Source organism: Hemiscyllium ocellatum, chromosome 13 (assembly GCF_020745735.1).
Source record: "Hemiscyllium ocellatum isolate sHemOce1 chromosome 13, sHemOce1.pat.X.cur, whole genome shotgun sequence".
Taxonomy (NCBI): domain Eukaryota; kingdom Metazoa; phylum Chordata; class Chondrichthyes; order Orectolobiformes; family Hemiscylliidae; genus Hemiscyllium; species Hemiscyllium ocellatum.
In genome coordinates, this window is record NC_083413.1 from 19492158 (window position 1) to 19518718 (window position 26561).

Here is a 26561-nt window from a genome sequence, read left to right on the forward strand (position 1 = left end):
TATTAGGAAAAAAACTAAAAATTCAATTGCCCAATAAGGCTATCCCAACAATGAGCTGAAGGATGTACCGAACATGTTAACTGCAATACTCATTTTGAGAGTTAACACTAAATTACTTTTGTTAAAAATAAATTGTAATATCCTGCTGGTAACTATAAGAAGTTGAGATCTGCAGAACTCTAAATAATCTAAATAGAAAACAAACTGAATAAATAATTTGAAAGCCAAGATATAAACCAAAGAGACTCGCTTCTATTGTATATTTCTGCTTTAAAAAATGTGGCTGAAACCCCACTACTCTATACTGAGTTCATCTTTACATAAAATGTCATGAATAGTCTTCCCAAATTCCATGAACTTTAGTACAGACACAAAAATTAACTACTATAGTAATTCAGAAACTTTTAATCATTGTGCTCCAGACCGACTGTTCATGCAGTTTCGTCTGAAATTGTTTTGGTTTCAGATGATTTTTTTCTTTAATCATGGTTTAAATATGGACTCTTACAAAGGTGAACAATGTACAAAAAATGTAAACTATTGGTTACATGCACAGCTTCAATCATCACCATTTTGGTTCAGTGTGCTGCTTATACAAGATTCTGGAAAATAAATACAACAGACATTTTACATTACAATAACCAGGTACTGTACATCTGTAAATATTTTATGTTTACCACCTTGTAATTATGTTGGCAAGACAATAGAAAATCTGCATTGCTTTCATATGAGGTAAATACTGGAAAAATGTCCATGTAATAATGCGTTGCAGGCAATCACAAGATTACTTCTTTGACAGGAAGCCTCTTTGGGTTAAGGTGTTGGTAACACTTTTCATCACTACTTGGTAATAGCAAAGAATGATCAAACATGAATTAACTAAGTTTGTTAGTTTATCTCAACCTTTAAGTACCAATACCTTTTTCTCTGCTTCCCAGGTACATATAATTAAAATCTACTTCTGTACAATCTGATAAAAGGAAGTACCTGATAAAAGCAAGGATTCACCCAGTTCATATATGTTCCTGACTTTGCCTGCATTGATATAAGCATTCCCATTATATACAAGTTTAGATATATGCAACATTGTGACATATTGCATTTAACAATTATACTGTACACATCATCTGTTATAGTATTTGTAGAAATTGTGTAAATTTCAAAAGTGGATTATAAAATACAATCACTGGAATCTAAACATAGAATTGCTTTTTATGTCACAGTACTGTATTTTTTTCAAAACTGTCGACTTCTTTTGTTGCAGGAACATCATTAAGCCTTCAAAAGGTTTAACTGGTGAGTGGAGAGAACTTTGTCAGTTCTGAAATGCGTAAATGGAAGCATTATCACATTGTATTAATACTGTATGATGTGTGGATTCATCTTTGCTCACAGCGTGTGGTTTAACTGTTCCTAGCTGTGTGGGTTAAATCCAAAAGTCCTTGGTGATGTACACAATGGCTGGGATGTCACTGGCCAAACACTGCAGATGCCCTACCTGACCCCAGACATCTCTGATATAAACAGGTCCCACCCCACATCCCTCCCCTACTGTTCCCCTAAAATTAAAATGTTTCAAGGCAAGAAGCAAACAAAAATCTTCAATGAAAGCTCACTCATTACTAGATTTCATACAGCACCTTATCTTGTACTTCAATGTGGAGCTACAGCCTGATAGTTATTGGGATTGCATCATCAGTCAGGGTTCAGATAAATCCAGCCACCACATTTACTCTAACCATTTAAAAGCAAATATAAAATAATTTAAAATTGCATTCAAATTACACACTAATGTTATTGACAAAAATAACATTCATTTTCACGCATTATCATTCTCCTATCTCTCCTATGTGCAAGAGAAAATTCAAGAGTGCCTTGGGTGATGCTGTATTGAGTAATGCACTCTGTGTTACATTCCTTTTTTGCAATATATCTTATCTTTTTGCTGTAAAGTTCACAGCTTCTGTTACATGGAAAGCTTTCCATTACCTGCTAATGTCAATTCTGCTTTACATTTACTGGAAAATCTACTAAGCATATACAGATTCAAATTAAGACTTTTTTTTAAAAAGCTGTCATCGAAAATATTTTGATATGACATAGGCCTGCCTACCTATACATGCTATAATATTTTTCGTCACTTAGCAACATTGAAGTTCAGACTAAATTCAAAAGCCCAATGAAGGTTTGGTTTTCCATTAGATAATATTGACAGATCAAAGCAGAGCCAAATACAATACAAAAAGAGGGCAACTACCACAAAATGCCAACAATCCTTAAATATATATTTCTGAAGAATTTTAATCACAGCTGGAGAGAAAAATTGAATGGAATAATCAATGTGATTCCTCCAACATCAGAGACCTGAAAATAAGCAAAGAAATTATTTCCTAATTTCAACATCCTACATCTAATTTAATGCTTGGTATCTTTTCATAGTACTTCTGAAATTATAGGTCACCTAGAGGTCATTAAAAATTAAAACCAGTCAGAACCTTTGTGAGAATGCAAGCTGAATAGAGAAATAATTCACTGTGCATTAACCTGCCAGCAGTAACTTTTAATTATTTTGAGAAGATTTATTCCCTCTCGCATTAAGGGGAAATGTTAATAGGAAGGAAAGATAGCAGTATATCTTTCCTGTCTTATCAAATGGTTTGATTTGTCCTGGATTTGAGGAACAGTGAAAGTATTTTTCCACACAAAAGTGTAATTATACATATTTAGGGTGTACTTAACCAAATATCAAGCTCAACATTTGCAAACTAAATGGATAAGAAAACTTAATTTTTCTTTAAACAAGTCCATTTACCTGAAATTTAGCAAGCAATTTTCAGCAGAACTAATTTTCTAATGGACCACATTTTCACTGTATTTTATGTACAGCCAAGTATTAAATTCATTCTTTATAAATGTGTTTACAATTTTATTACATCTGACATGAGTCTCCTATCAATCTGCTAGCAAATGATAAAACTGAGTTACTGAATAGCCAATTAGTGTTCAATTACTACATACATTCATATCATCAAGAACAGTACTTTTCTAGTGTGATTATTTTGAAACAGGAATCAGAAATGATTGAGAGGAAATTATTATATCACACTAACTAAAAACCTGTTGACGCAAAACCTTATTATTTATGGATAAAGTTTAAATTCCATGGAGATTCCCAACTTCCCAAAAGGAAAGCCGTTCTTGATCTAGCTCAAGATGCATGAGATTCCACAAATGGCCCAGCTTTCTGAGTTTGCAGTGAATTGACTTAACAATGACAAATGGCTGAGGCTGAAACTAAAACTGCTTATATAAGAAAACACTATTGAGGTAGGAAATTGTACTTCTAGGCAAGTTCAATTTCTTGGGTTTCATGAACTTATTGACTGTTCTACAGACTATCAATAAGCTACTTAACTCCTGACCCTTGTGTAATGAATCTCAGTATGTTATTCAATCATGAAGATATTAAAGTTTAATCCTGTCCTCTTTCACTCAGCATGACCCAACTTTCCAATTTATAGCAATCAGGAGTCAGAATCATGACTGCTTTAATCTGACCCTAACCCAAAATGGACATTGTGCAAGTTGCATTTCTTCATTCGGTAGAGCCCAAAAAACAAATTACACATGTATGGTCTACAGTTACTCCTTTTTTTTAAAATTTCAAATGCTGTCAACTTGCACTGTAACATAAGTCATTGTTTCACCAAGCCAATGAAATTAGATTACATAAATCAAAATTCACATCATCCATCATTCAAAAGATATAATTTTTTTTGAACACTTCCCTGACATAATTCCCGTAAAGTGGACCTCTTTTGGTAATTAGAATGGGTAAAATTATAGCCCCATCAACTTTTTGTCTATGTAACTGCATAACAGAGAATCTTGAAGTTGTGGCATGCAATATAACTTCAAGATTATTCTTTCAGACTACTAGCTAAGTTGATTTATAAATTCAATCAAATTTGCTCAAGTCTAACATTTGACACTTATTGTATTATTTTATTAATCTCACCATCTTTATCTGTTTTCGAAGCCCAGATCACTTTCCAGATTTGACTATGTCTTTAATCCATAAGTAATTTATTTAAAAAAACTATAATTGCAAATTCAATAGCTGCTAGTACCTTTACTAATAATGTTAACTTAAAATGCCACTGTTAGGTCAACTTGTGCAAAAAGGGATCTCAATACATAAAAGGCCAGGTTTGCAATGGTGAGGTACAGTTATGTAAACATCCGGGAGGAAATATGCATTTTAAGTTTTGCATCATATATTTCTGCACAACAAAACTAAGTAGAGAAACTTGGAATAAACAAAATATGAAACACAAAGAATCAGATCAACTAGTACAAATAACAGCCCTTTGGCAGACCAGTGTGAAAGTTAACTACCAAACTGGTGGACATCCTATTTGGTGTGGAAGACCAGATAGATGTTGTTGATTAAATTGTCAACGTAAAACTTTAACAAAATTATAAATTCCAAACAGAAACTGAAATAATAATCTAGTTTCTTATCTTGCCAATAGGATTGGTATTACATGATGCAATACACCATTGCAATGTCACTGGACCTGAATAGTGCCATATCTATGTTACCATAGCAGCTAAAAGGTCAGTAAAAGAGGTAGATGTGTAACCTCACACATGGAAATTAAAAGGTCTCCTGATAAATGTTCAGAATAAAATACTCTTTTTTTCTATGAGTGTTAAATATATACAAGAATGCAAGTTGCATCTGCAATGAAAAGCCAGTGAGCTCTTAGATTCTCCATCCATATTTAAAACCATATAGTCGAGTATTTTAGTTCCCATTAATATATGTAGTTCTCATTTATTCTGCATGTTTGCTTCAGAACCATCTTACATTTTGTCATAGAACTATATAAAACCAATTAAAATGGTTTTTAACAGACAACATATTCCCATGCACAGACCAGGGATGTCCTAGATTCAATGCCAAGTCAATTTTGCATTGGTTAATCTTAACTGAGATGGCAACAGTGGGTTCTAAAAAATTGCTCTAGCTTCCCAAAATTTGGAGGGAAACAAACTGGAAGCCATTCCTAATTCCATGATTACTGCCAAGTGGCTCCAACTGGACAAGCATGTGTGTGGACATTATGTGATGGTACAAATCAGGTTATAGAAGCCTGGCTGCAACTCATTAACAATGGTCACAACTTTTAGTAGGCAAAATCCCAAAAGGAGTCATATCAGCAGAGTGAGTGTCTTAAAGATAGGGAAATAGCAAAAAAAAATTTGAACAGTTTAGTAAAAGCTATTACACACTTAGTCAACACTTTGAGAAAATTACATGAAACTGTGACCATGCCCTGTTAAAATGCATGTTTACAGGACTTGATATGAGGTGGCAATTTAGTTATCACCTAGCCTGTGTTTTGAAACAAAACAAGTGAAAAACGTCTGCCGAGGTCTTTTTGAGCTGTGACATTAATAAATCACACCCTTCCGGATTTTTCAAAATCCCAAGCTATGGTTTATCCTACATATATAAAGCTCTGGTTAGGCCCCATTTGGAGTACTGTGTCCAGTTTTGGTCCCCACACCTCAGGAAGGACATACTGGCACTGGAGCGTGTCCAGCGGAGATTCACACGGATGATCCCTGGAATGGTAGGTCTAACATACAAGGAACGGCAGAGGATCCTGGGATTGCATTCATTGGAGTTTAGAAGATTAAGGGAAGATCTAATAGAAACTTACAAGATAATACATGGCTTGGAAAGGGTGGACGCTAGGAAATTGTTTCCGTTAGGCGAGGAGACTAGGGCCCGTGGACACAGCCTTAGAGTTAGAGGGGGTAAATTCAGAACAGAAATGCGGACACATTTCTTCAGCCAGAGAGTAGTGGGCCTGTGGAATTCATTGCTGCAGAATGCAGTGGAGGCCGGGACGCTAAATGTCTTCAAGGCAGAGATTGATAAATTCTTGATGTCACAAGGAATTAAGGGCGACGAGGAGAATGTGGGTAAGTGGAGTTGAAATGCCCATAAGCCATGATTGAATGGCGGAGTGGACTCGATGGGCCGAATGGCCTTACTTCCACTCCTATGTCTTATGGTCTTATATTAGGACTAGTAGCTCAGAGGAGATAAGGAGTACGAGCACCAATAAGAACACATGCAAATCCAGACCATACATTTGAGATGTTTTTTTGAATCTTCAAATAGTAACAAATTACAAAACAAGCTGCCAGCATATCTATGCAATTTATGAAGTAAACAGGATTCTGCAATAAACAAAAGGACTGGTACTGATGCTGCTAATGCTTTTAACAAAAGCCATTTACAAAGGCATTGAGAAAGAGGACTATTATGACGTTTGACTGGCTCTCCATGCATATAAATTTTTCGAAGTTAACGAAACAACATTTTTCCCATGCTATGGCATTTCACTTTGTATTGAGTGTGTGCGCGCATTATATACACAAAACTGAATGAGTTTAAACCAAGATTTCTACTTTTTGCTCTAAACTGAATCAGTTAAAATAAACTCCAGTATCCCAATGCAGCTGCTACTCAGTTGAAAAGATTTCTTGCAGCTGTAAGTTCGAGGACTGAACTCAACAGTCTTTCCTTTTTTTGAGCAATTGCTCACTTCAAGTAGCTGGTCATCAGTCGAGCTTTTATTATCAATCTGCCACAGAGTTCACCTCAGTGCCAGCTTTATTTCCAGAGCTTTCTAAGATCTGAAGCTTCAGTTCTTTAACCATGGCTTCCAGTTTTTCTCGTGCTTCACGCTCACATCTCAGTTCTTCTTGAAGTTCTCGGCGATCTGCTTCTGCTCGGTCCAGTCTCTGCCTCAACTCTGATAACTGTACAAGGGGATAAGAACAGACCGAAGTTAAAGCTGGACTCAGAGCTACTTCATCAGCAAGTTTATTTGACTAATATTTAAATAATATTTCAGTAACAACTTAGAAAAAGAAAACAGAAACTTCTGTCAGACTGCGTGAACATCATGTCTGGAACATGCACAGTTCGGAATGAGCAACCCTACCAAAAACTGTAATTTTCTGCCATTGTTACTATCCCATTGGAGGCCAATAACTTTTAATAATAAATTCAAACTATCACTCATTAACAGAATTGCTCCTCAAGATTTCACATCTTAAAGAAAAATAATTACTGTACAGATGTGAAACAAGGCGAGTATTACTAACAATGTTATTTCAAAAATGCTTATTTAAGTCAAAAAGATATCAACAGACACTGCCACTCTACTTCAAAAGATCTCCTGAACAACTAAACCACTCTATACAACTCCTGGGACGATATCCAAATGTGCCAAAGTTCTGAAGGATTCATTCTGATTCTCCTCAATATTCCCGCAGCAGGGGTATGAGATTTCCTGGGGCCTTTACATTAAGATCTGACTAGACAAACCCAAACACTTAACTATGTATTCCATGATTCAAGCATGTGCTTCACGTCCTTTTTGCTTAGTGATTCCAAATTTGATAATACCTTTGCTTTCGGATAACCTTCGGCTATGGGTCTACAGCTTTTGCTTTAACAAACAGCTCCTGACACACTAACTCTTGTCTCAAGCTGCTCCTAAGTTGACTACCAGCTTCTGCCCAAAATCTCACTAATAAACCCAAAACAAGAAAACTGCTTCCAGTCTCTCTCTCATAACAACTTGGCATACCTGGGATGTCCAATACAGAGATGTGACAAAAGTAACTTGGCCTTCAAATCATCCCTTCAATTCTGGGACCCAATTTATATCTTTAACAGGAGTAACTGCAATCTCACCGGTTCACTCATACCCTTATAAACTAAGAGAGGACCGTCTGCTGTTGAAGGTTTTTACACCTCTAATTCTAATCCCTTTAAATAAACATGCATTTTATCTTTAAAAGTGGAAATCTTGGGAGTGTTCACCTGTTTATCAAACGCAGGTTGTCTCATCATTTATTCACAAATATTTAATCCTCAAAATATTGTTCAAAAAGCCCTTCATTAGTGAGATAAGGACTTCGCTGGCTAGGCCAGCATTTATTGTCTATGCATAGAGGCCTGGAGGGCAGTGAAGGGTCTACCTTGTCACTCTGGATCTAAAGTCACAAGTAGACCAGACCATGTAAGGATGGCAATTTCTTGCCCTAAAGGACATCTGTGAATCAAATGAGTCTTTCTGACAAATAACAACAGATTCATGGTCATAATTAGATTCTTAATTCCATGCTGTTTTTATTGAATTCAAATTCCACCATCTGCCGCTACTGTTTTGCTTTAAATAGAAATTCAGATATACACCAGTCATGATTTCCATCCATTAAAAAGAGTGGTTATAAATCAAATCTCTACTCAACAAATTACTATTTTGCAATGAGAAACATTATTCTAACACACAATGTCATGCAGATCCAAAATAGATCTGAATCGAAAAATTCACAGGTGTCTTCCAAATATAGTTGAGTCTGCATTACTGATTCAAACTTAGAAATGTTCTCTATAAAGATATGTGTTGCAAATATAGCATTTTTTTTTCATTTCTCTTAAGTTTAGCCATGAATTTATAAGTCTTGTTTTCTTTTTATTTCTATTGTAAATAACACTTTCAGTAAGCCTATACCTGTGCTGTGTACTCGGCCTCTTGGCTCCTTTCTGTTGTATGGTCACACAAACAACCCTGCTTCAGCTGATCCAGTCGCCACTCCAACTCTGCCTGTTCATCGCAGACTGCATTCATTCTCTGAGCATGCTCAGACTGCAGAGAATCCAGCTCTTGCTGCAACCCAAGCTTCTCTTCAGTCAATTCTTTGAGTTTCATTCGCTTTGTAACTTGCAATAATTCCACTTCCTGAACAGAAAATAAGCAGAGATTTAAATTACATGTCTAATAGATTGGTCTCTTGATCCAGGTTTTCTACACTCCCACTCTTTGTAACTGTGCAAAGCAATAGATAATCTTGACCACAAATTCTAGCCAGTAAATCCAAAAATATTACTGCACCAGTGATTAAATATATAAATTTTATAAAGTAGGTTAAAAGTTACTTTTGTTACTTATAAGAAAATGGTATTTGTTATGTTAGAAAAACAGCTTTAGATTCTTCAGTAGTTCTCATCCATTTATGCATGTCAATGTCACAACAAATGTGAAATTATCAATATTCAAATACTCAGTAACAAGCATAGATCTTGGAATCAATCTTAAAACATTAGTTTTAATACACGAGGGCAAATATGCTCATATGCACGGTCATATTAATAAGCAAATGCTTATTATAAATTAACACTGAAATTTTACGCTATTTATGATCATCTTCCATTGTGATACAAGTAGTCATGATTCAAAATAACAAGACTTCCAGGGGATTGAAAATACATCTCTACTTTGGGTTTTTGCATCAAAGTATATGCGGCCATCAAAAACCATCTCAAGTGACCATTTGTAATTGGAGGTTATAACCAAAAAATTACAATAAATTTTGGTCCTAGTCTCAATTCGTAATTTTCACCATAAAGTAGCTCCTGGCGAAAAGAAAAGTGGCAGCAGAAAGCCATTTAATTCAAGGAACATATTTCAAAGTAACTATCTAGTTGGAACACAAATTAAGTATTTAATTATTTGCTCATATCTGAATTTCCTGCTTTGTTCAGTTATGTAATGCAGAGTATGCATTTAGTCCCCTGGACTATCAATCATTTCAAAAAACTACAGCCACATAGTCATTGGAAAGATTACCATCAGTTCCTTAAGGTTTTCTTAGAAATATTTTCACTTGCTAAATAAACTCAATGTAACCACCTGAAATGCAGGGGTTTGTAAATGCCAATTATTGGGTTGAATGTCTTGTCAGTCTGAATTTTTTTTAAAAAGGTATCAACTTTCAGAAAATACTGTTTAAAAAATCAAAATAAACTAGTAGCATCGTAACCACCTCCTACTTCTGGTTCAACATGTAGTTGAGTGACCTTTCAGAACTGAACTAAGAAACACACTCTGATCTGACTCCACAGACGCTGCCAGACTTGCTGAGTTTCTGTTTTTATTAAACTTGGTGGTTAGTTTTCACTCTAAAATTGTGCTGTCTAAACAGTGTAATATTTTATGACAAATCTATGCCAACCCGTTTAAAATAGAAAAAGCTAGCAAGTAATGACAGTGTAAAGAAGGTTCGTGACATACTAATTTTGTTTGGAATTTCGACTTCAAAACTGGACAGAACAGTATGTAGCTTCAAGTTTGATTTCTGTTGTTTCATTGTGTATGCGTTGAGGAGGACAGCTTTAGGAAACTCCTACTGATTACACTTCTTCAGCTGTTCAGTCAGTTCTTCTCCAGGTTGAACACTATTTGGAGGAAGCACTGAAGGAGAAAAGGGCACAGCACGTACTCTGAATGGAGGACTTTGATATCCATCACTCAGAATGGCTCGATAGCAACATAATTGACTGCGCTAGTTACACCCTAAAATTTAAGGCCACTAATCTGGCCCAGCAGTCAGTGGTGAGGAATCCAACAAGAAGCAAGCATGTATTTGACCTCATACACCCAAATATATGTGTCACAGATGCAGTTATCCAGGTCAGTATTGGAAGGAGGGACAACCACACGGTTCTTTTGGAGAGAAAGGATATTGAGGATACTATCCATCATCTGTGATGCTACCAACATTTTGAATGGGATAAACTTCTAACAGAAACTAGGCATCCAGGAGGTATTAAAAAGCCAAATTCCAATACTTACTCTTCAATTAATATCACTTCTTTAAAAAAAAGTTTTTGGATGTTATTATACTGCTGGGTTGTATTTCTTAATAAAATTGTGGTCGCTCTGAGCATTTTGCAGCATTTTGTACAACAGTAACTATACCTCAAAGGCACTTTGTTGAATGGAAAGGACTTTGGAATGAGCCACATTATGAAATGTGCTAAATAAATACATTCCTTTCTTTCTATTGGCAAAAGAACACCATACAACCCTATAGCAGATGCAGATTTTAGGTCAATTCCATTATAACTCAAAATTCATTTTTTTAAAAATATGTTGCTTATGAAAGCGAGTATACATGCTTCCTCGTGTACAAAATATTTTTAAGTAAATTGCTGTTAATATCTAGTTTATGGTTCATATTAACATTTTTGACATAATGCTTAGTTCTAGCAAGATGATTGTTGTAAAGATAAAGTAATTAACACGTAGAATCTAGTTTTAGCCAGAAACAAAACATGGCATTCTGTGGGATATGCATTTTTGTCTCCATACTGGCTCCACTTCAGAGTTATAAAACAGCTGATGGATGACCCAGTTGAAGACATGATGTCTATAATGCTTGCAAATAAAGAAAGTTCCCAAAGAAGTTTTTGTTTTGGGAATTAGAACTAAATTAATTCAACAGCCTTCAGAAAGCCTTGAAAGGCTGCAAAACCCTTTTACTTCATCAGATTTTTAAAAATCATAAATGTGGGATAATTATTTTAGAAGTTAGTTTAAGATAGTCTAAAGCAGGTACATTTTCATGAAGAAAGGTAGAATTTAGGAAGTCTCTCTGGGTTTCAATTTATCTGAAATTATCAGTGGCTGCTGAATGTTAGTTACAGTTTCGACCTGATGCAGTTTTCAGCTCAATGACAAAAGTTAGCCACAATAAGTGACAGCTAGACAGACCTGCGCCGTAAGCCAAGAAAGCCCCAAATTTATTATCAACTGTGTAAAAGGAAAGTGAAACTTATTCTTTGAACCTTGTGAATAACAGAAGTTGGAAAATTACCTAATTTGAAGCTAAAAATATACAATAGTCTTCATAGTGTTTCATCAGAAAAGGAATCAGCAGTTTAGCTTGGACATTTTGAAAAGTTATCAGAGTAAGGTGCTAAGGCTTCTGCCGTCAAGACAAGGCAAATGAAAGTTTAATGTCTGAGAACAGATGAAGCTGAGGAAAATTCTTCAGCCGATTGTTGGTATATCTATTAGTGTTCCCTACAGAAGTAAATAAAATTAAGATTCATGGGACTGATAAAAGGAGAATTATTGGAAGCAAAACTAAATAAACCTATGACTTACATATTATAAACCTTATCAATAGTGTTTTTGTTTAATTTTTTTGTACACATTACTTTTTGTTTGTTTTTTTAAAAAATTATTAAATCTCGTGGTGTAGTTCTACTGGTTAAAATAAGATATTCGGGTTTCTTTTTGAAATGTTAATGATCCTGAACTAGTTGGTAATAAGTTGAGTGTGTGGTGCTGGAAAAGCACAGGAGGTCAGGCAGCATCCGAGGAGCAGGAGAATCCATGTATTGGGCAAAAGCCCTACATCAGGAATTCCTGATAAAAGGCTTTTGCCCGAAACGTTGATTCTCCTGTTTCTCGGATGCTGTCTAACCTGCTGTGCTTTTCCAGCGTCACACTTGACTTTAATCTCCAGCATTTCTTCCAGTTGGTCATAATAGCCGGTATTGCTCTTTACCATTTGTAAATGTTTCTTCTGTTGAATAGTTGTGTTTAGCTTCTCTTGCTGTTTACAGTACGTTTTCATTATTTGTTCCACTATTTTTTCATTCTCCTCTTCCACATTCATTCCAATGCGTTGAGGTGAATTCCCAGTCTCTCTGTTAGCATTTGTATTTTCATTCGGTTCCACAGCAATCCCGTGTTTATTTTTGTGGTTGGAATGTTTAGATTTTATGTATTCTCCTGCATGTTCAGTAGAGGACTCTGAGGCTCGATAACCTACGAATGAGATAAATAAACCAAAATTTTAAACACCATCTAGCTGGCCCTAAGCGCAGATAAATCACCACATTTAAAGGTCAATATAACAGGACCAGTGAACTCATTATTGCCACACAGACTAAAACAGAAAATAAAGTTCCAAATTGTATAACCAAGATCTCAAGAAAATACTTTTCAAGGATTACAAATTAAGTCATCATTAAAATAAACTGGAAGTTAGGTAAGGATCTAATCCAATAATAAAAATGAAATTTTGTCATTTATTAAATGATTTGGATGCGAGCATAAGAGGTACAGTTAGTAAGTTTGCAGATGACACCAAAGTTGGAGGTGTAGTGGACAGCAAAGAGGGTTACCTCAGATTACAACGGGATCTTGATCAGATGGGCCAATGGGCTGAGAAGTGGCAAACGGAGTTTAATTCAAATAAATGCGAGGTGCTGTATTTTGGGAAAGCAAATCTTAGCAGGACTTATACACTAAATGGTAAGGTCCTAGGGAGTGTTGCTGAACAAAGAGACCTTGGAGTGCAGGTTCATAGCTCTTTGAAAGTGGAGTCGCAGGTAGATAGGATAGTGAAGGTGGTGTTTGGTATGCTTTCCTTTATTGGTCAGAGTATCGAGTACAGGAGTTGGGAAGTCATGCTGCGGCTGTACAGGAAATTGGTTAGGCCACTGTTGGAATATTGTGTGCAATCCTGGTCTCCTTCCTATCAGAAAAATATTGTGAAACTTGAAAGGGTTCCGAAAATATTTACAAGGATGTTGCCAGGGTTGGAGGATTTAAGCTACGGCGAGGGCTGGCTGGGGCTGTTTTCCCTGGAGCGTCAGAGGCTGAGGGGTGACCTTATAGAGGTTTACAAAATCACAAGGGGCATGGATAGGATAAATAGACAAAGTCTTTTCCAGTTGTGGGGGAGCCCAGAACTAGACGGTATAGGTTTAGGATGAGAGGGGAAAGATATAAAAGGGACCTAAGGGGCAATGTTTTCATGCAGAGGTTGGTGCATGTATGGAATGAGCTGCTAGAGGAAGTGGAGGAGGCTGGTACAATTGCAACATTTAAAAGGCATTTGGATGGGTATATGAATAGGAAGGGTTTAGAGGGATATGGGCCTGGTGTTGGCAGGTGGGACTAGATTGTGTTGGGATATTTGGCTGGCATGGACGAGTTGAACCATGCTGACTCTATGACTCTAAATGATAATTCATGCTTCACTATCACAACTGATTATATAGGTCATTCGGCCTCTTCACTCCATTCCATGATTCAACTAGATCACGGTCTAATCCTATCTCTAACCTAACCTGGGGAGTAACTTTCAAAGTACACCCGGTATGTCACTTTTTGTGAAATAAGTATTTCCTGATTTCACTCCTAAATGGATTAGCTTTAATTTTCAGATAGCATCTCCTTCTTCAAGACCATTCAACTACTAAAATCAACACTTCCACTTGATCTACCCTATTGAATCTAACACTCAAGTTAAATCATCAATCATTTCTCAACCATATAAAGTCAAGGGAACAGAAATCAAGGTCATGCAGCCTGTGCTCAATTTGAGCCTTTCAGCCTTAGCATCATTCTGGCGATTTTTCAGGGTCAAAACTGCTGAAGGATTTTGTTGCAGGATTTCTTCAGGACAGTGTCGCTCTGAGGCCCAACAATTTTCAGCTGCTTCACCAATGACTTCTCCAGCATACAACCAACACTCAGGATATTCACTGACAGTCTTGCAATCCACTTTGCATCTACTCAGATAAAACCTAGCAGTTTTTGCCTGCACGTAGAAATAACTGGGCATCATTCGGGTTGGAGCTGATGTAATGCAAATATAATTTACAACTTAAATAGCAGCCGGTGAAAATCTCCAAGACAGAATAAAACTTACAACCTTCATGTTGAAGGGTATCAATTTTGTTGAATCGCAACTATCAACATTCAGGGTTACAACTGACCAGAAACATAACATATAATCAAACAAATATTGACCAGAATGGTTATGTATGAATTGTGGCTATGGGATCAGGTTAGAGACCAGGAATATTGTGAATAACTCACTTTTTGACTCCCCAAAGCCTACCCAACATCTCTAAGGCATAGGTCAGGAGTGTGGTGGAATACTCTCCACCTGTCTGGATGAGTGCAGCTCCAACAACACTCAAGAAGCTTTACATCATTGAGGACAAAGCAGGCCAATTGATTGGCACGACATCCACAAAGATTCAGTCCCCCTACCACCTATACTCAGTAGCAGAAGTGTGCACTTCAAAAGTTCCACAAAAGATCCTCAGAAAGCATTTTCCAAACCCACAACCACCACCTAGAAGGACAAGGGCAATTGATGTAAGGGAACAGCACTACCTGCAAGGTCCCTCCAAGCCATTCACTATCCAAAATATATCACTGTTCATTCGGGGTTGCTGGGTCAAGGTCCTGGAATTCCCTGTCAGATGGTATTGAGTGTACCTACACCAGATAGACTGCAATAGTTCGAGGTAGCAGCTTCTCAAGGACACAAAACCGGCAATAAAGAAAGCAAATGAAATGTTGGCTTTTGTAGCTAAAGCAATAGAATATAAAGATAAGAAGTATTGTTGCAACTATACAAGGTATGGGTGAGACTACAACTGGAGTATTCTACACAGGTTTGGTCCCCTTATTTGAGGAAAGATGTAGTGGTATTGGAAGCAGTTCAGAGGAGGTTCACTACATTGACCCCAGAGATGAGGGGCTTGTCATATGTAGAGAGATTGAACAGTTTATGCCTACACTCTCTGGAATTTAGAAGAAAAAGGGGAGATAAAATTGAGGTATTCGAAATGATGAAAGGTATGGATAAAATAGACATGGAGTGGATGCTTCCTCTTGTGTGGCATTCAAGGACAAGAGTTCATTGTGTTATGAAGATATGGATATACTGTACCTATATAAAGAGTTTAAAGCTAGCAAAAACTACCCAACAGAACCAAGTGTTCTGAAAAAAAAAAGTAACATTTGGTTGAACAACTCGATTAGCTGATTGCCTGGAAACGACAAAACAGATTCAAATTAGGCCAATCAGTTTAAATTATACCCCTAAAAAAAACCAAACTCCAATCCAGTTTGAATTTAGTGTATTGACAATCTTAAAAGCCAATGACAATTTGATGCTTTGGGGGTATAAGACTGTGGAAATTTGGACAATTGAGAAGAGGACTGCCAAGCCAATGACATGTGCACACTGTCCAGAGAATAGTTCTCTTAAAAGATACCTTAAATCGATCAGTAACCTGTGAAGCAGACTTCCTAAGAAGAAAAGAAGACAGGAATTCAAAGAAAACTGAAAGCTGCCTGATTTGGAGATAAAAAGTGATGTTTTGTAAATCTTAATTGGGAGTTTTATCAAACTGGTATTATGGATTGGAAGGTAAAAGATAGATTAGAGGAAGTAATTGCAAATAGTGGTTAGTTAATTATTCTCTGTTATACTTTAAGAAATAAACTTGTTAATTTTCACTTTAAATACTTCTTGGCCTATCAAATTTTCACAGATTACTACACGGGATAAACCTTCTCTGTGTTGTTGGTTTTTAAATTAACTAGGAGAGTTTACCCAGTGTCATAGCAATAGTCTTAGGATAAGGGGTAGCAAATTTAAAACAGAGTTGTGGAGAAACTTGTTCTCCCAAAGGGTTGTAAATCTGTGGAATTCATTACCCCAAAGTGTGGTGGATGCTGGGACAGAGAGTAAATTTAAGGAGGAGTTAGACAGATTTTTAATTTGTAACAGGTTGAAGGGATATGGAGAGAAGGCAGGAAAATAGGGGTGAGGAGCATATCAGCCATATGGCAGAGCAGATCCGATGGGCTGAATGATCTAATGCTGCTCCTATATCTTATGAACTAAAGATGGGCAATAAATACAGGCCTAGCCAGCCACGGCCACATGCCATGACTGAATTTTTCAACAAAAAAAAATTAATGCTACAGCAGCAGATTATATTCTGGAAATACAATGACAGGAGCTCATCTCCTGTCTCTCCACCATCTGCAGGGCACAGGTCAGGAATGTGATGCAAACTCTTCATTTGACCTGTATGTGATCAGTTTCAATTACACTCAAGAAGCTCAACATCATTTGGAATAAAACAGAGCTCTTGATCAGCACTTCAGCTAACACTTTCAACACAACCAGTGCAGTATCAGCTCTGCTGCATAATTTATAAGGTGTACTGCAACAACTTGTCAAGACTCCTTTGGCAGCACCTTCTCCTGTGATCGCCAACGGTAACGGATACTAGGGAACACCATGATCTTCAAGTCTCTCTCCCAGTTGGACACCATCTGCCTTGGAATTATATTGCTATCCCAGACTGCCACTAAATCAAAATCTAGGAACTCTCTGTCTGAGAAGCATTGTGGGTGCAGCTACACCCTATGACCTTGCCAGCCTTTCTCCCATGAATTTAAAAAAACATGTTCCCCAAGGTTCAGAGTCCAATATTTAATATGTATCACAGTTGGGGTTACGTTTTCACATTTGATTTCCAAACTTCGAGTTAAAGTTGACATCCCATTAACCTTACATTTACTTTCAAACTGTATCAAATTTTCATGACTTAAGCATATGTACACTATAGATCCTTTGCTTCTCCACAAAAGCCTAGCCTCTCAAGTATGATCTAACCCGATTTGAATCCTGATCGGATTGAATTATGTCTTTTTTAGAGTTATACAGTGTTAGAGATGTACAGCACAGAAACAGACGCTTTGATCTAACTCGGTCATGCTGACTAGATATCCTAAATAAATCTAGTCTAATTTGCCAGCATTTGAACCATATGGCTCCAAACCACCCCTATTCATATGCCCATCCAGATGTATTTTAAATGTTGTAATTGTACCAGCCTCCACCACTTCCTCTGGCAGAATATTCCATACACACACCACCCTGTGCATGAAAAGGTTGCTACTCCGATCCCTTTTAAATCTTTCCCCCCGCATCCTAAACCTTTGAACTCTAGTTTTGGACTCAACCACACTGGGGAAAAGATCTCGGTTATTTACCCTATCCATGCCCCTCAATTTTATAAACCTCTAAAAGGTCATCCTTCAGCCTCCAACACTCCAGGGAAAACAGCCCCGGCCTATTCAGCCTCTTTTTATAGCTCAAACCCTCCAACCCTAACAACATCCTTGTAAATCTTTTCTGAACCCTTTCAGGTTTCACAACATTCTTCCTGTAGCAGGGACACCAGAATTTTATTTCATTAAGTGTATGAGTCCTGCTCTGACTTCACTTTCCAAAATGCTGCACCTCACATTTATCTAAATTAAGCTCCGTCTGCCCTCCTCTGCACATTGGTCGATCTGATCAGGATCCCGCTGTATTCTGATATAATCTTCTTTGATATCCACTACACCTCCAGTTTTGGTGTTTCCTTATTTGAAATCCAGTTTCCACAGTTTTCTGCAATAACTTTATGACTTGACTCTCTTCTTTAAGAACTGTTATGCTATTAACATTGTCTCTTCAAACTTGCATATGCAGTTATCTATTATCTTATTCAAGTTAATATGCACAACATAAAGCTAAGGTCGCAGACATATTTCTAGGTTTCACACTTCTCATATCTTGGAAACTTGAGAATACAAAATTTATCACTGGGTTTCACCTTGCCAAAGAATTTCCAACTCATGACAAGGCAATTCGAATTCCACACGCCCTAGTTTTTGCTTACATGAAAAGTATTTAATGCTCAAAATCACTTGAAATTAATTTTATATTTTAAGACATTATCAAATAACCCAACCACATGTTTATGTCCTGTTGTTACAAAAGATCCATTTGAGACTCAATAGCCATGTGAAAATGGATCTGTCTACAGAAAATAATGTAATATCATCATATTGAACTCACATGGATTGTAGGAATCTGCACTCGGAATGTTATTCACTTCCGCTTCTGGAGAGGATGCGAAACGAGAAATCAATTTCTTATTCTTATTATTCTTCTGACGTTTTGCCTCTTCTTCGAAGGTTGTCGGTGTGCTCATCACAGAATCCTTGTTCACTGACTTAGTAGCATCTCTACATCGTTGTAAAGGTGGAGCCAATGAGACATTTGGAGCTATCACCTTGTCATACATATAGAGAAGACAGCTGCAGAATTTCAAACACAGCTTTTTAGTAAAAATAAGTTATATACATACTTGTATCATATATTGTGAAATTTGTGCATCTATCCTAATAGCCTTGACAGGGATATCAAACTTTGCTTTTTCATAATGTATGTGGATATTTTCCTGCATTAAAAGCAAATTGTTACTGTTGTTGCACTAGTCCTTCCAAACAATGGCTGAAGTTAGAACGCTGTTTCCATTCTCTGGGAAGCTACTTCAATGAACTAAGTCTTTTTCACATTCCAAAGCTATGAACTGTTATTGCATTTGATTTTGTACGTTAATGTCTTTGTAATTCACTTGTTTTCTTTCTTCAAAGAAATTAAGCAGTTAGCTTGCAGGCTCCTTTATAAAATCCAGCTGTGCTATATGGTCACACTGAATTGACCTACTAAAGTGAACTTCCAAATAACCTCTTAAGCTTAAAACTGGTATTGCAGTTCAGCTGCCTGTTATGCCCAAATGGAACTCAAAACCATTTTTACAATGGTGGAAAGGTCCAACCTGCCACGCCAGTTGCACACCCAAACAGCAAGCTATCCACATTATTTATAATTCTACCCAAGTTTATTTGAATCTGCAGTCAATGGGCAATATTTGGTGTCTATCTGAATGAGACAACATGGGACTAGTCTAAGTAGTTGTAATGGAATTAAGATAAAGTTAAATCCATAGATCGGCATGTACTCTTTAGGAAAGCAGAGGAGAAGTCCATTTATAGAAATTCGGTTCAAACAGTGCAAAAGAACTTAAAATTGCAACAGTTCATTTCATTATATTTAAAATTGATTGAGAATTTAATAATTCCCAGCTCCATTACATCTAATATAAAACAATAACTTTTGACTCTTGCTTCATCCAACATCTATTTGAATAGATATAAAACAGCGCAAAGTGAAATAATTAATATTTTCTTAAACAAGTGCTACCAATACAATTGGATCCTTTCTGGTTCTAAATGGTTTCCCTATAATTCTTCTTCATTAATGTCATTTAATTAATAGCCACTAGGTGGTGCCCAAGTGTAGATCACAGCTGTCCACAAAGCAATGCACTTTAGATAGAACTAAAAATCATTAGTTAAATTTTCTCAATTACATTAATTTAAGAAAGAATAAAGATAAAATGTTGAGCTCCTCAAAAGACAAACTCTTCCTAATTTAGAAAGGCACCGTTTAATTGCATTGGGTTCCAAATGATGAAGAAACCCAAGACTTTCAGGCTTAGAATCAAGTGTCACAAAAAGATTGCAAAACTTGTATGCAACTACAGTATCCTGCAATCACGTACTAAACGTCCAATTTCCGATTCTGAGTCAGAGGCCTTTCAGCCCATTGTGTCTCTGTAAAGTAATCTAATCAGTTCAATTTTCCAGCTCTAGTCAGGTAATTCATTAAGTTTAATTTTCATTCAAGTGCAAACCTAATTTCCTTTTGAAATAATTAATTGTCTCTGCTACTATCATCCTTGTAAGCAGCAAATTCCAGGTTATTACAACTCACTGAATAGAAAAGTCCTTCCTCAATTCACCCTTCTGCCCAAACCCTTAAATCTGTGCCCCTGAATGTGCAATTTTAAATCCAAATATGATTAACAAACTTTCATATACATATTATTATTACAGAAGCTTCAAACGTTTATTTGGACAAATATTCAGAAAGAAGCCAGAAGGTATAACATCCCTGAAGTTTAACTGAAAGCTTTAGTGAAGAAGTGAGTTTTCATAGGTTTATAAAAGATGGACCAGCAGAGAAAAAAAATCAGTTCCAAAATTTTTGATTTTGCCACTGAAACATCCTTGCTTTGAGGGGGCAGGACAGGATGCATGAGATGCCAAGGTCAAAGAATCAACTAGTTGAGGAGATAATAGAAGGCTATAAAGACTGTGGAAGTAAGAGTGGAGTAATATGACAATATGGAGTCTATAAATTGAGAAGAGGACTTTGAATGCATTACATTGTGACTCATCAGACTATGTAAATCAGCTAGGATGGGGATGATGAGTGAACAGAGCAATGTGGGACAGAACATTAAAAAAAGAAATTTCAACAGTTTATGGTAGGTGAACCATAAAGCAGCAGTAAGGAGAAAGCGATGGACAAGTCTAGAGGTGACTTTAGATGGACAAGTCAAAAGGCTTGTCTAAATATCCCAGGAGTAGAGGAGCTAAATAGCCAGCAAGAAGGAATTAAATTCTGGAGTTGAAAGCAAGCAGTCTACACAGTGGAGGGATTTCAAGCTCAATTCAGGGTTGAACAGAATGTTAAGAATGCAAACAGTCTTATTCAATACGAGAGAAAGTGACAAAAGAGGAAATAAAAGTGAAAATTCACTCTAAATATGGGGAAACTGAATCAGAGACAAGGAAGCACAAATTGTACTAATGGCTGAAGGTTTTGGTCTGACTATGGGCTACAGTATGGATATGTATGGTCTTGTTTAGTTTGCGTTTGTACTCCTTTGTTTTAGTACAGTTGGAATGGTCTACAAATTCAGCTGTGATCAAGAACTAAACTAAATTAATTGCACACATTACATTGGCATCTCACTTTGATTGAATTAATGCCTTTCTGTAGAAAGGATGCTGTTAAAATTGAGAGGGTGTAGAAATGATTTACAAGAATGTTGCCAGGACTGGAGGGTTTGGGCTAAAAGGAGAGACTGAATAGGCTGGGGCTTTTCTCTTTTTCCTGGAGCACTAGAGACTGAGGTTATATAAGTTTATAAAATCATGAGGGGCATGGATAAGATGAATAGGCAAGAACTTCTTCCTATGGTCAGGGAGTCCAAAACTAAATAACATCAAAAAACTAAAAGATATCCAAAGATTAACTTTTTCATGCAGAAGGTGGCGCACGTCTGGAACCAGAGGAAGTGGTGGAGGCAAGTACAATTATAACATTTTAAAAGACATCTGGATGGATATATGAATACAAAGGGTTTAGATGGATATGGGCCAAATGCTGGCCAATAGGACTAGGCCAGATTTGGGTTGGCTGGTTGGCATGGATGAACTCAACTGAAGGGTCGGTTTCCGTGCAGAGCGACTCTATACAGAGGAACCTCGATTATCCGAACGAGATGGACGAGCAGTACTTCGTTGGATAACTGATTATTCGGATAACTGATTCAATGCCTCTCCTCTGGGACGTGGAGTTTTCTGAAGTTGCCTTTTTCCTCACTCTGCCTATCATGCTCCCTCTTTCTGTCTCAGGGTTTGTTTCTGAGCAGACACACACTTGCGTGTAAGGGACCTGCAGCACAGCTGAAGCTTCTCCCCGCTGCTGCCTCACTTCAATGGAACAGAGTGAGCACTTGCTATGTCCATTCACACTTTAGGAGACTAGGCAGCAGCACACAGCACACAACACATCACCCCCACCCCACCCAACCACGCCCCCAACCTCCCCACCCCACCCCCAAATGGAGATGACAGCCGGAAATGACACAAACAGTAAGACTGCTGCCGCCTTAGGGAATGAGTCTCAAAATGGCACGCACACAACTTTTTGACAAGTTCCCACTCTGCCCTGTACAGGACAATGTTGGAGAGATTATCTAGGGAAGGGGGGTTTAGGGTACACTCCTGTGTAGAACTCTGGGGAAACTATGGGAGAGAGGGGGGTGGTGGGAGGTCAGTCATTTGAAGGTGGTGCCTGGGCTCCCATAGATGTCCAGGACTATTCTTGGCAGCATTTCAGTAAGCCAAATTCACCTTTAATCTCTATAAACAAAATGATGCGATCAGTGCTGGTAACACCTCTTTGACGTAATGTTTCTATCAGGACCTTGAGATCTTCTTCAGATAATCCCAAATTTGGATAATTGATACTTGGATAATCGAGGTTCCTCTGTAATGGGCAGAAGTTCCCAGCCCTGAATGACATGAGCAATGGTGAGTCAGTTGGGAAAATATGAAATGATCAGAATAATGAGATTCTTGTCATCAAGAAAAAAAAGTCACCATTTCCATCCAAGGTTTGAAAGTGAACCAGGAATCTTACTAGTGACTGATATTATTTAATTAAACTTCATTTATATACAGCTTCTAATATCCCACATGATGTGGAGGAGCCAATACTGGACTGGGGTGGATAGTTAAAAATCACACAACACCAAGTTATAGTCCAACAGGTTTATTTGGAAGTACTAGCTTTCAGAGCGCTGCATCTCTTTCAGGTGGTTGTGAAGCAGGACCGTAAGACCCAGAATTTATAGCAAAAGATTAGTGTTCCGCAAGTAAAAGTGATATATTTAACAAGCTTAGATTGCTGTTGAGAGTGTGTTGCTGGAGAAGTATAGCAAGTCAGGCACCATCTGAGGAGCAGGAAAATCAATGTTTCGGGCCGGAGCCCTTCGTCAGGAAAGAGGCTGGGAGCCTCGGGGTATTGCTGTTAAGTCTTTCATCTTTTAGAATGGGTTAGAGGTTCATTAGCCATTAATATTAAAGATTTGGATGTGAGCAAACGAGATATAGTTAGTAAGATTGCAGATGACACCAAAATTTGAGGTGTCATTGACAGCGAAGAAGGTTACCTCAGATTACAACGGGATCTTGATCAGATGGGCTGAAAAGTGGCACATGGAATTTAATTTAGATAAATGCGAGGTACTGCAGTTTGGGAAAGCAAATCTTAGCAGGACTTATACACCTAATGATAAGGTTCTAGGGAATGTTGCTGAACAAAGAGACTTTGGGGTGCGGGCTCATAGCTCCTTGAAAGTAGAGTCGCAGCTAGATAGGATAGTGAAGGCGGCGTTTGGTATGCTTTCTTTTATTGGTCAGAGTATTGAGTACAGCAGTTGGGAGGTCATGCTGCGGCTCTACAGGACATTGGTTAGGCCACTGTTGGAATATTGAGTGCAATTCTGGTCTCCTTCCTATCGGAAGGATGTTGTGAAACTTGAAAGGGTTCAGAAAGGATTTACAAGGATGTTGCCAGGATTGGAAAATTTGAGCTACAGAGAGAGGTTGAATAGGCTGGTGCTGTTTTCCCTGGAGTGTCGGAGGCTGAGGGATGACCTTATAGAGGTTTATAAAATCACAAGAGGCATGGATAGTATAAAATAGAGAGTCTCTTCACTGGAGTGGGGCAGTCCAGAACTAGAGGGCATAGGTTCAGGGTGACAGGGAAAGATATAAAAGAGACCTTAGGGGCAGCTTTTTCACACAGAGGGTGGTACATGTACGGGATAAGCTTCCACAGGAAGTGGTGGAGGCTAATACAATTGCAATATTTAAAATGCATCTGGATGGGTATATGAATAGGAAGAGTTTGGAGGGATATGGGGTGGGTACTGGCAGGTGGGATATTGGGTTGGGATATCTGGTCAGCATGGACAAGTTGGACCAAAGGGCCTGTTTCCGTGCAGTACATCTCTATAACTCTATGACTATGACTCTATGTAAATCCCGGAACTTCTTTTGAGTCACATTCTCAAGATATCTTACAGTTTTATACAAAAAAAAGGTGACATCTCAGCTCAGACAATGAATTAAAGGTCAGAGTCTGTCTGTATTCCAATCTTGAGTCAGACTGGCCCTATTTCCAAAGTGAAATTTACAAAATATTATGTGGATTAACTGGCTGCAATGACCGTCTACAGGTTGTGATTTTTTTTGCACAAAATAGAATGCATCTGCAAATATAATTCAGCAAATACAAATAACTCATGTGTTTATGCATGTGCAGGAATGAGTGAGTGTGTGAGAGAGTGTGTGTTTGCGTGTGCGCAAGCTTGGTAAAGTGTGTGTGATAGGGTATAAGCCTGAGAGAGAGGGTATGTGCGCGAGAGAGAGATACACACACGGAGAGCATGTATATGAGAGAGGGTCTGCTTAAGTATGTGGGCGAGAGAGTATAAGATGTAGTTGAGTCATCTGTAGTGTGACATGAAACCAAAGTTCCAGTTGAGGCTATTCTCATGGGTACCAAATTAATTTCCCACATGGCAAACAGAAAGCAGATTACAACAACTGTCAACATGAGCAACCCCTGGCAGCTCTAGCTTTGCCCCCTTTCTCTTCAGCCTCTACATTGGCCAACAGTCCTCAATACCTCAGGGCACAATTTCCTGGGTAGCAATTACCTGCAACCTTCCATCCATGGAGACTGACATCAGACTTACACTTGCCTCACCACGTCATGAGCATATTTGCGACTGATTTAGAATGTAGTACTTATTTTCATGCTGCACTATGGAGTGCAAAGACATCTTTCATTACAATTCTGCTGCAGGCCTCTTTGTGCACCAGGACCAGCAACTAACTCATGTAACAGTGTAGGAGCGCCTCAGTGTTCTTCAGTTGCTATCTTAGACATTAATCATTTTATGTCCACTTGAATGTTCACAGCATTTCTGCCTTGCCTTTTGCATTGATGGGTAATCTTATTTAAACATCCAAGATTTTGGACAGGACTTGACAGAGTGGATACTGGGAGGAGATTTCTTTTTTGTGATAGATTCTCAAACCAGGGGCACAGTTCAAGAATAGAAGAACTCCCTTTTTAGAGAAGTCTTTTCTCCCCCTCCCAGAGGGTTCCTAGTCTGTGGCGTTCTCTTCCCAGACAGTAGTGTAGGTGGGGTAACAAATGACCTAATTGCGTTCTTAATTCCATGTTCCTAAGTGCTATAGGTGATGTAACTTGTAATGCAAGCTTGAAACTGACAGGTTTACTTATTGCATTGATGGGAGAGAATTCAAAGCTGTTTTAATTTAACAATAAATATAAACTTAGGTGGGTTAATTACTGTCACTATCAATGTACAATACATCATTAGGTTCAGCTGATAATTTGTCATCATCTATTTCCAAAAGAAGAAAATTAGTCAACAAAGCGTATCCAAGTTTTTCCAAGTCATCTTCTACAGCAGATGTTGACAGTAAATGTAATCAGATGATATTTACCTGGGATGGATAACTGAAGTATGTTGCTGAGTCAGATGATCCATTTCTTGTTTGATGACTGGATACCAGTGCTGGAATGTCAAAGGATGCTGGGAGTCAGCCTGCAATAAAACAAACATGAAAGAGAAACATTGACAAATTTAGAATAAAACAGATGCCAATACCATCTCAAACCACCATTTCTAGAGTACCAGTCTTTTGTGACACTAAATTAACAACATCTTCCATTACATCAAAAGTAACACCTTTCAGCAAATCATGCAAAACTAAAACATTAGAGCAGTCTTTTACGGTGATGATAATATGATAACTATAGCTGCTAAGCTGTTCTACAAAAATGCTTTGAAAATATATTGGACAGGAGCAGACACTACTGCTATTCAACGTAATGACATTTCATTTAAGTGAGAAACAAGTAATTATAAAACCATTAGGTATAGGAGGAGAAGAAGGCAACTCAGCCTACTCAGCAGAGTCTGCTCTGCTATTCAATGAGATTATAGACGATCTGATAATGCTCATGCATAGGCAGCATGGACTGCTAACAGTACATTCAACACAAACTTCATCACTTAAGGAAACAGCAAGTCACTAACAGTTTAGAAGGACTTGATAAATTGTTGGTCGTGTAACAATGATTTGTTGGGCAAACCATTCTCACGCAATTGATCTGGAAACCACAAGACGATAGTGATTGATTTTCTTTCCTCAGCATTTTTATTTCCAAAATTACAAACTAAAGCAAAAGAAAATGGGTGGAGTAAGATC

General features: G+C 37.6%; 1 protein-coding gene across 1 annotated transcript in view; it reads right to left on the reverse strand.

The window, feature by feature from the left end:
* Positions 1-6279: 6279 nt before the first annotated feature.
* Positions 6280-26561, reverse strand: part of LOC132821456 (ski-like protein) — a 70550-nt gene continuing 50268 nt past the window's right edge. The window contains exons 3-7 of the mRNA XM_060834043.1: positions 25794-25894; positions 18622-18863; positions 12454-12716; positions 8610-8837; positions 6280-6843 (exon numbers count right to left, since the gene is read on the reverse strand). Coding sequence (XP_060690026.1) covers positions 6661-6843; positions 8610-8837; positions 12454-12716; positions 18622-18863; positions 25794-25894 — 1017 coding nt within the window. The 3' untranslated portion in view covers positions 6280-6660. The remainder of the gene's footprint in view (positions 6844-8609; positions 8838-12453; positions 12717-18621; positions 18864-25793; positions 25895-26561) is intronic.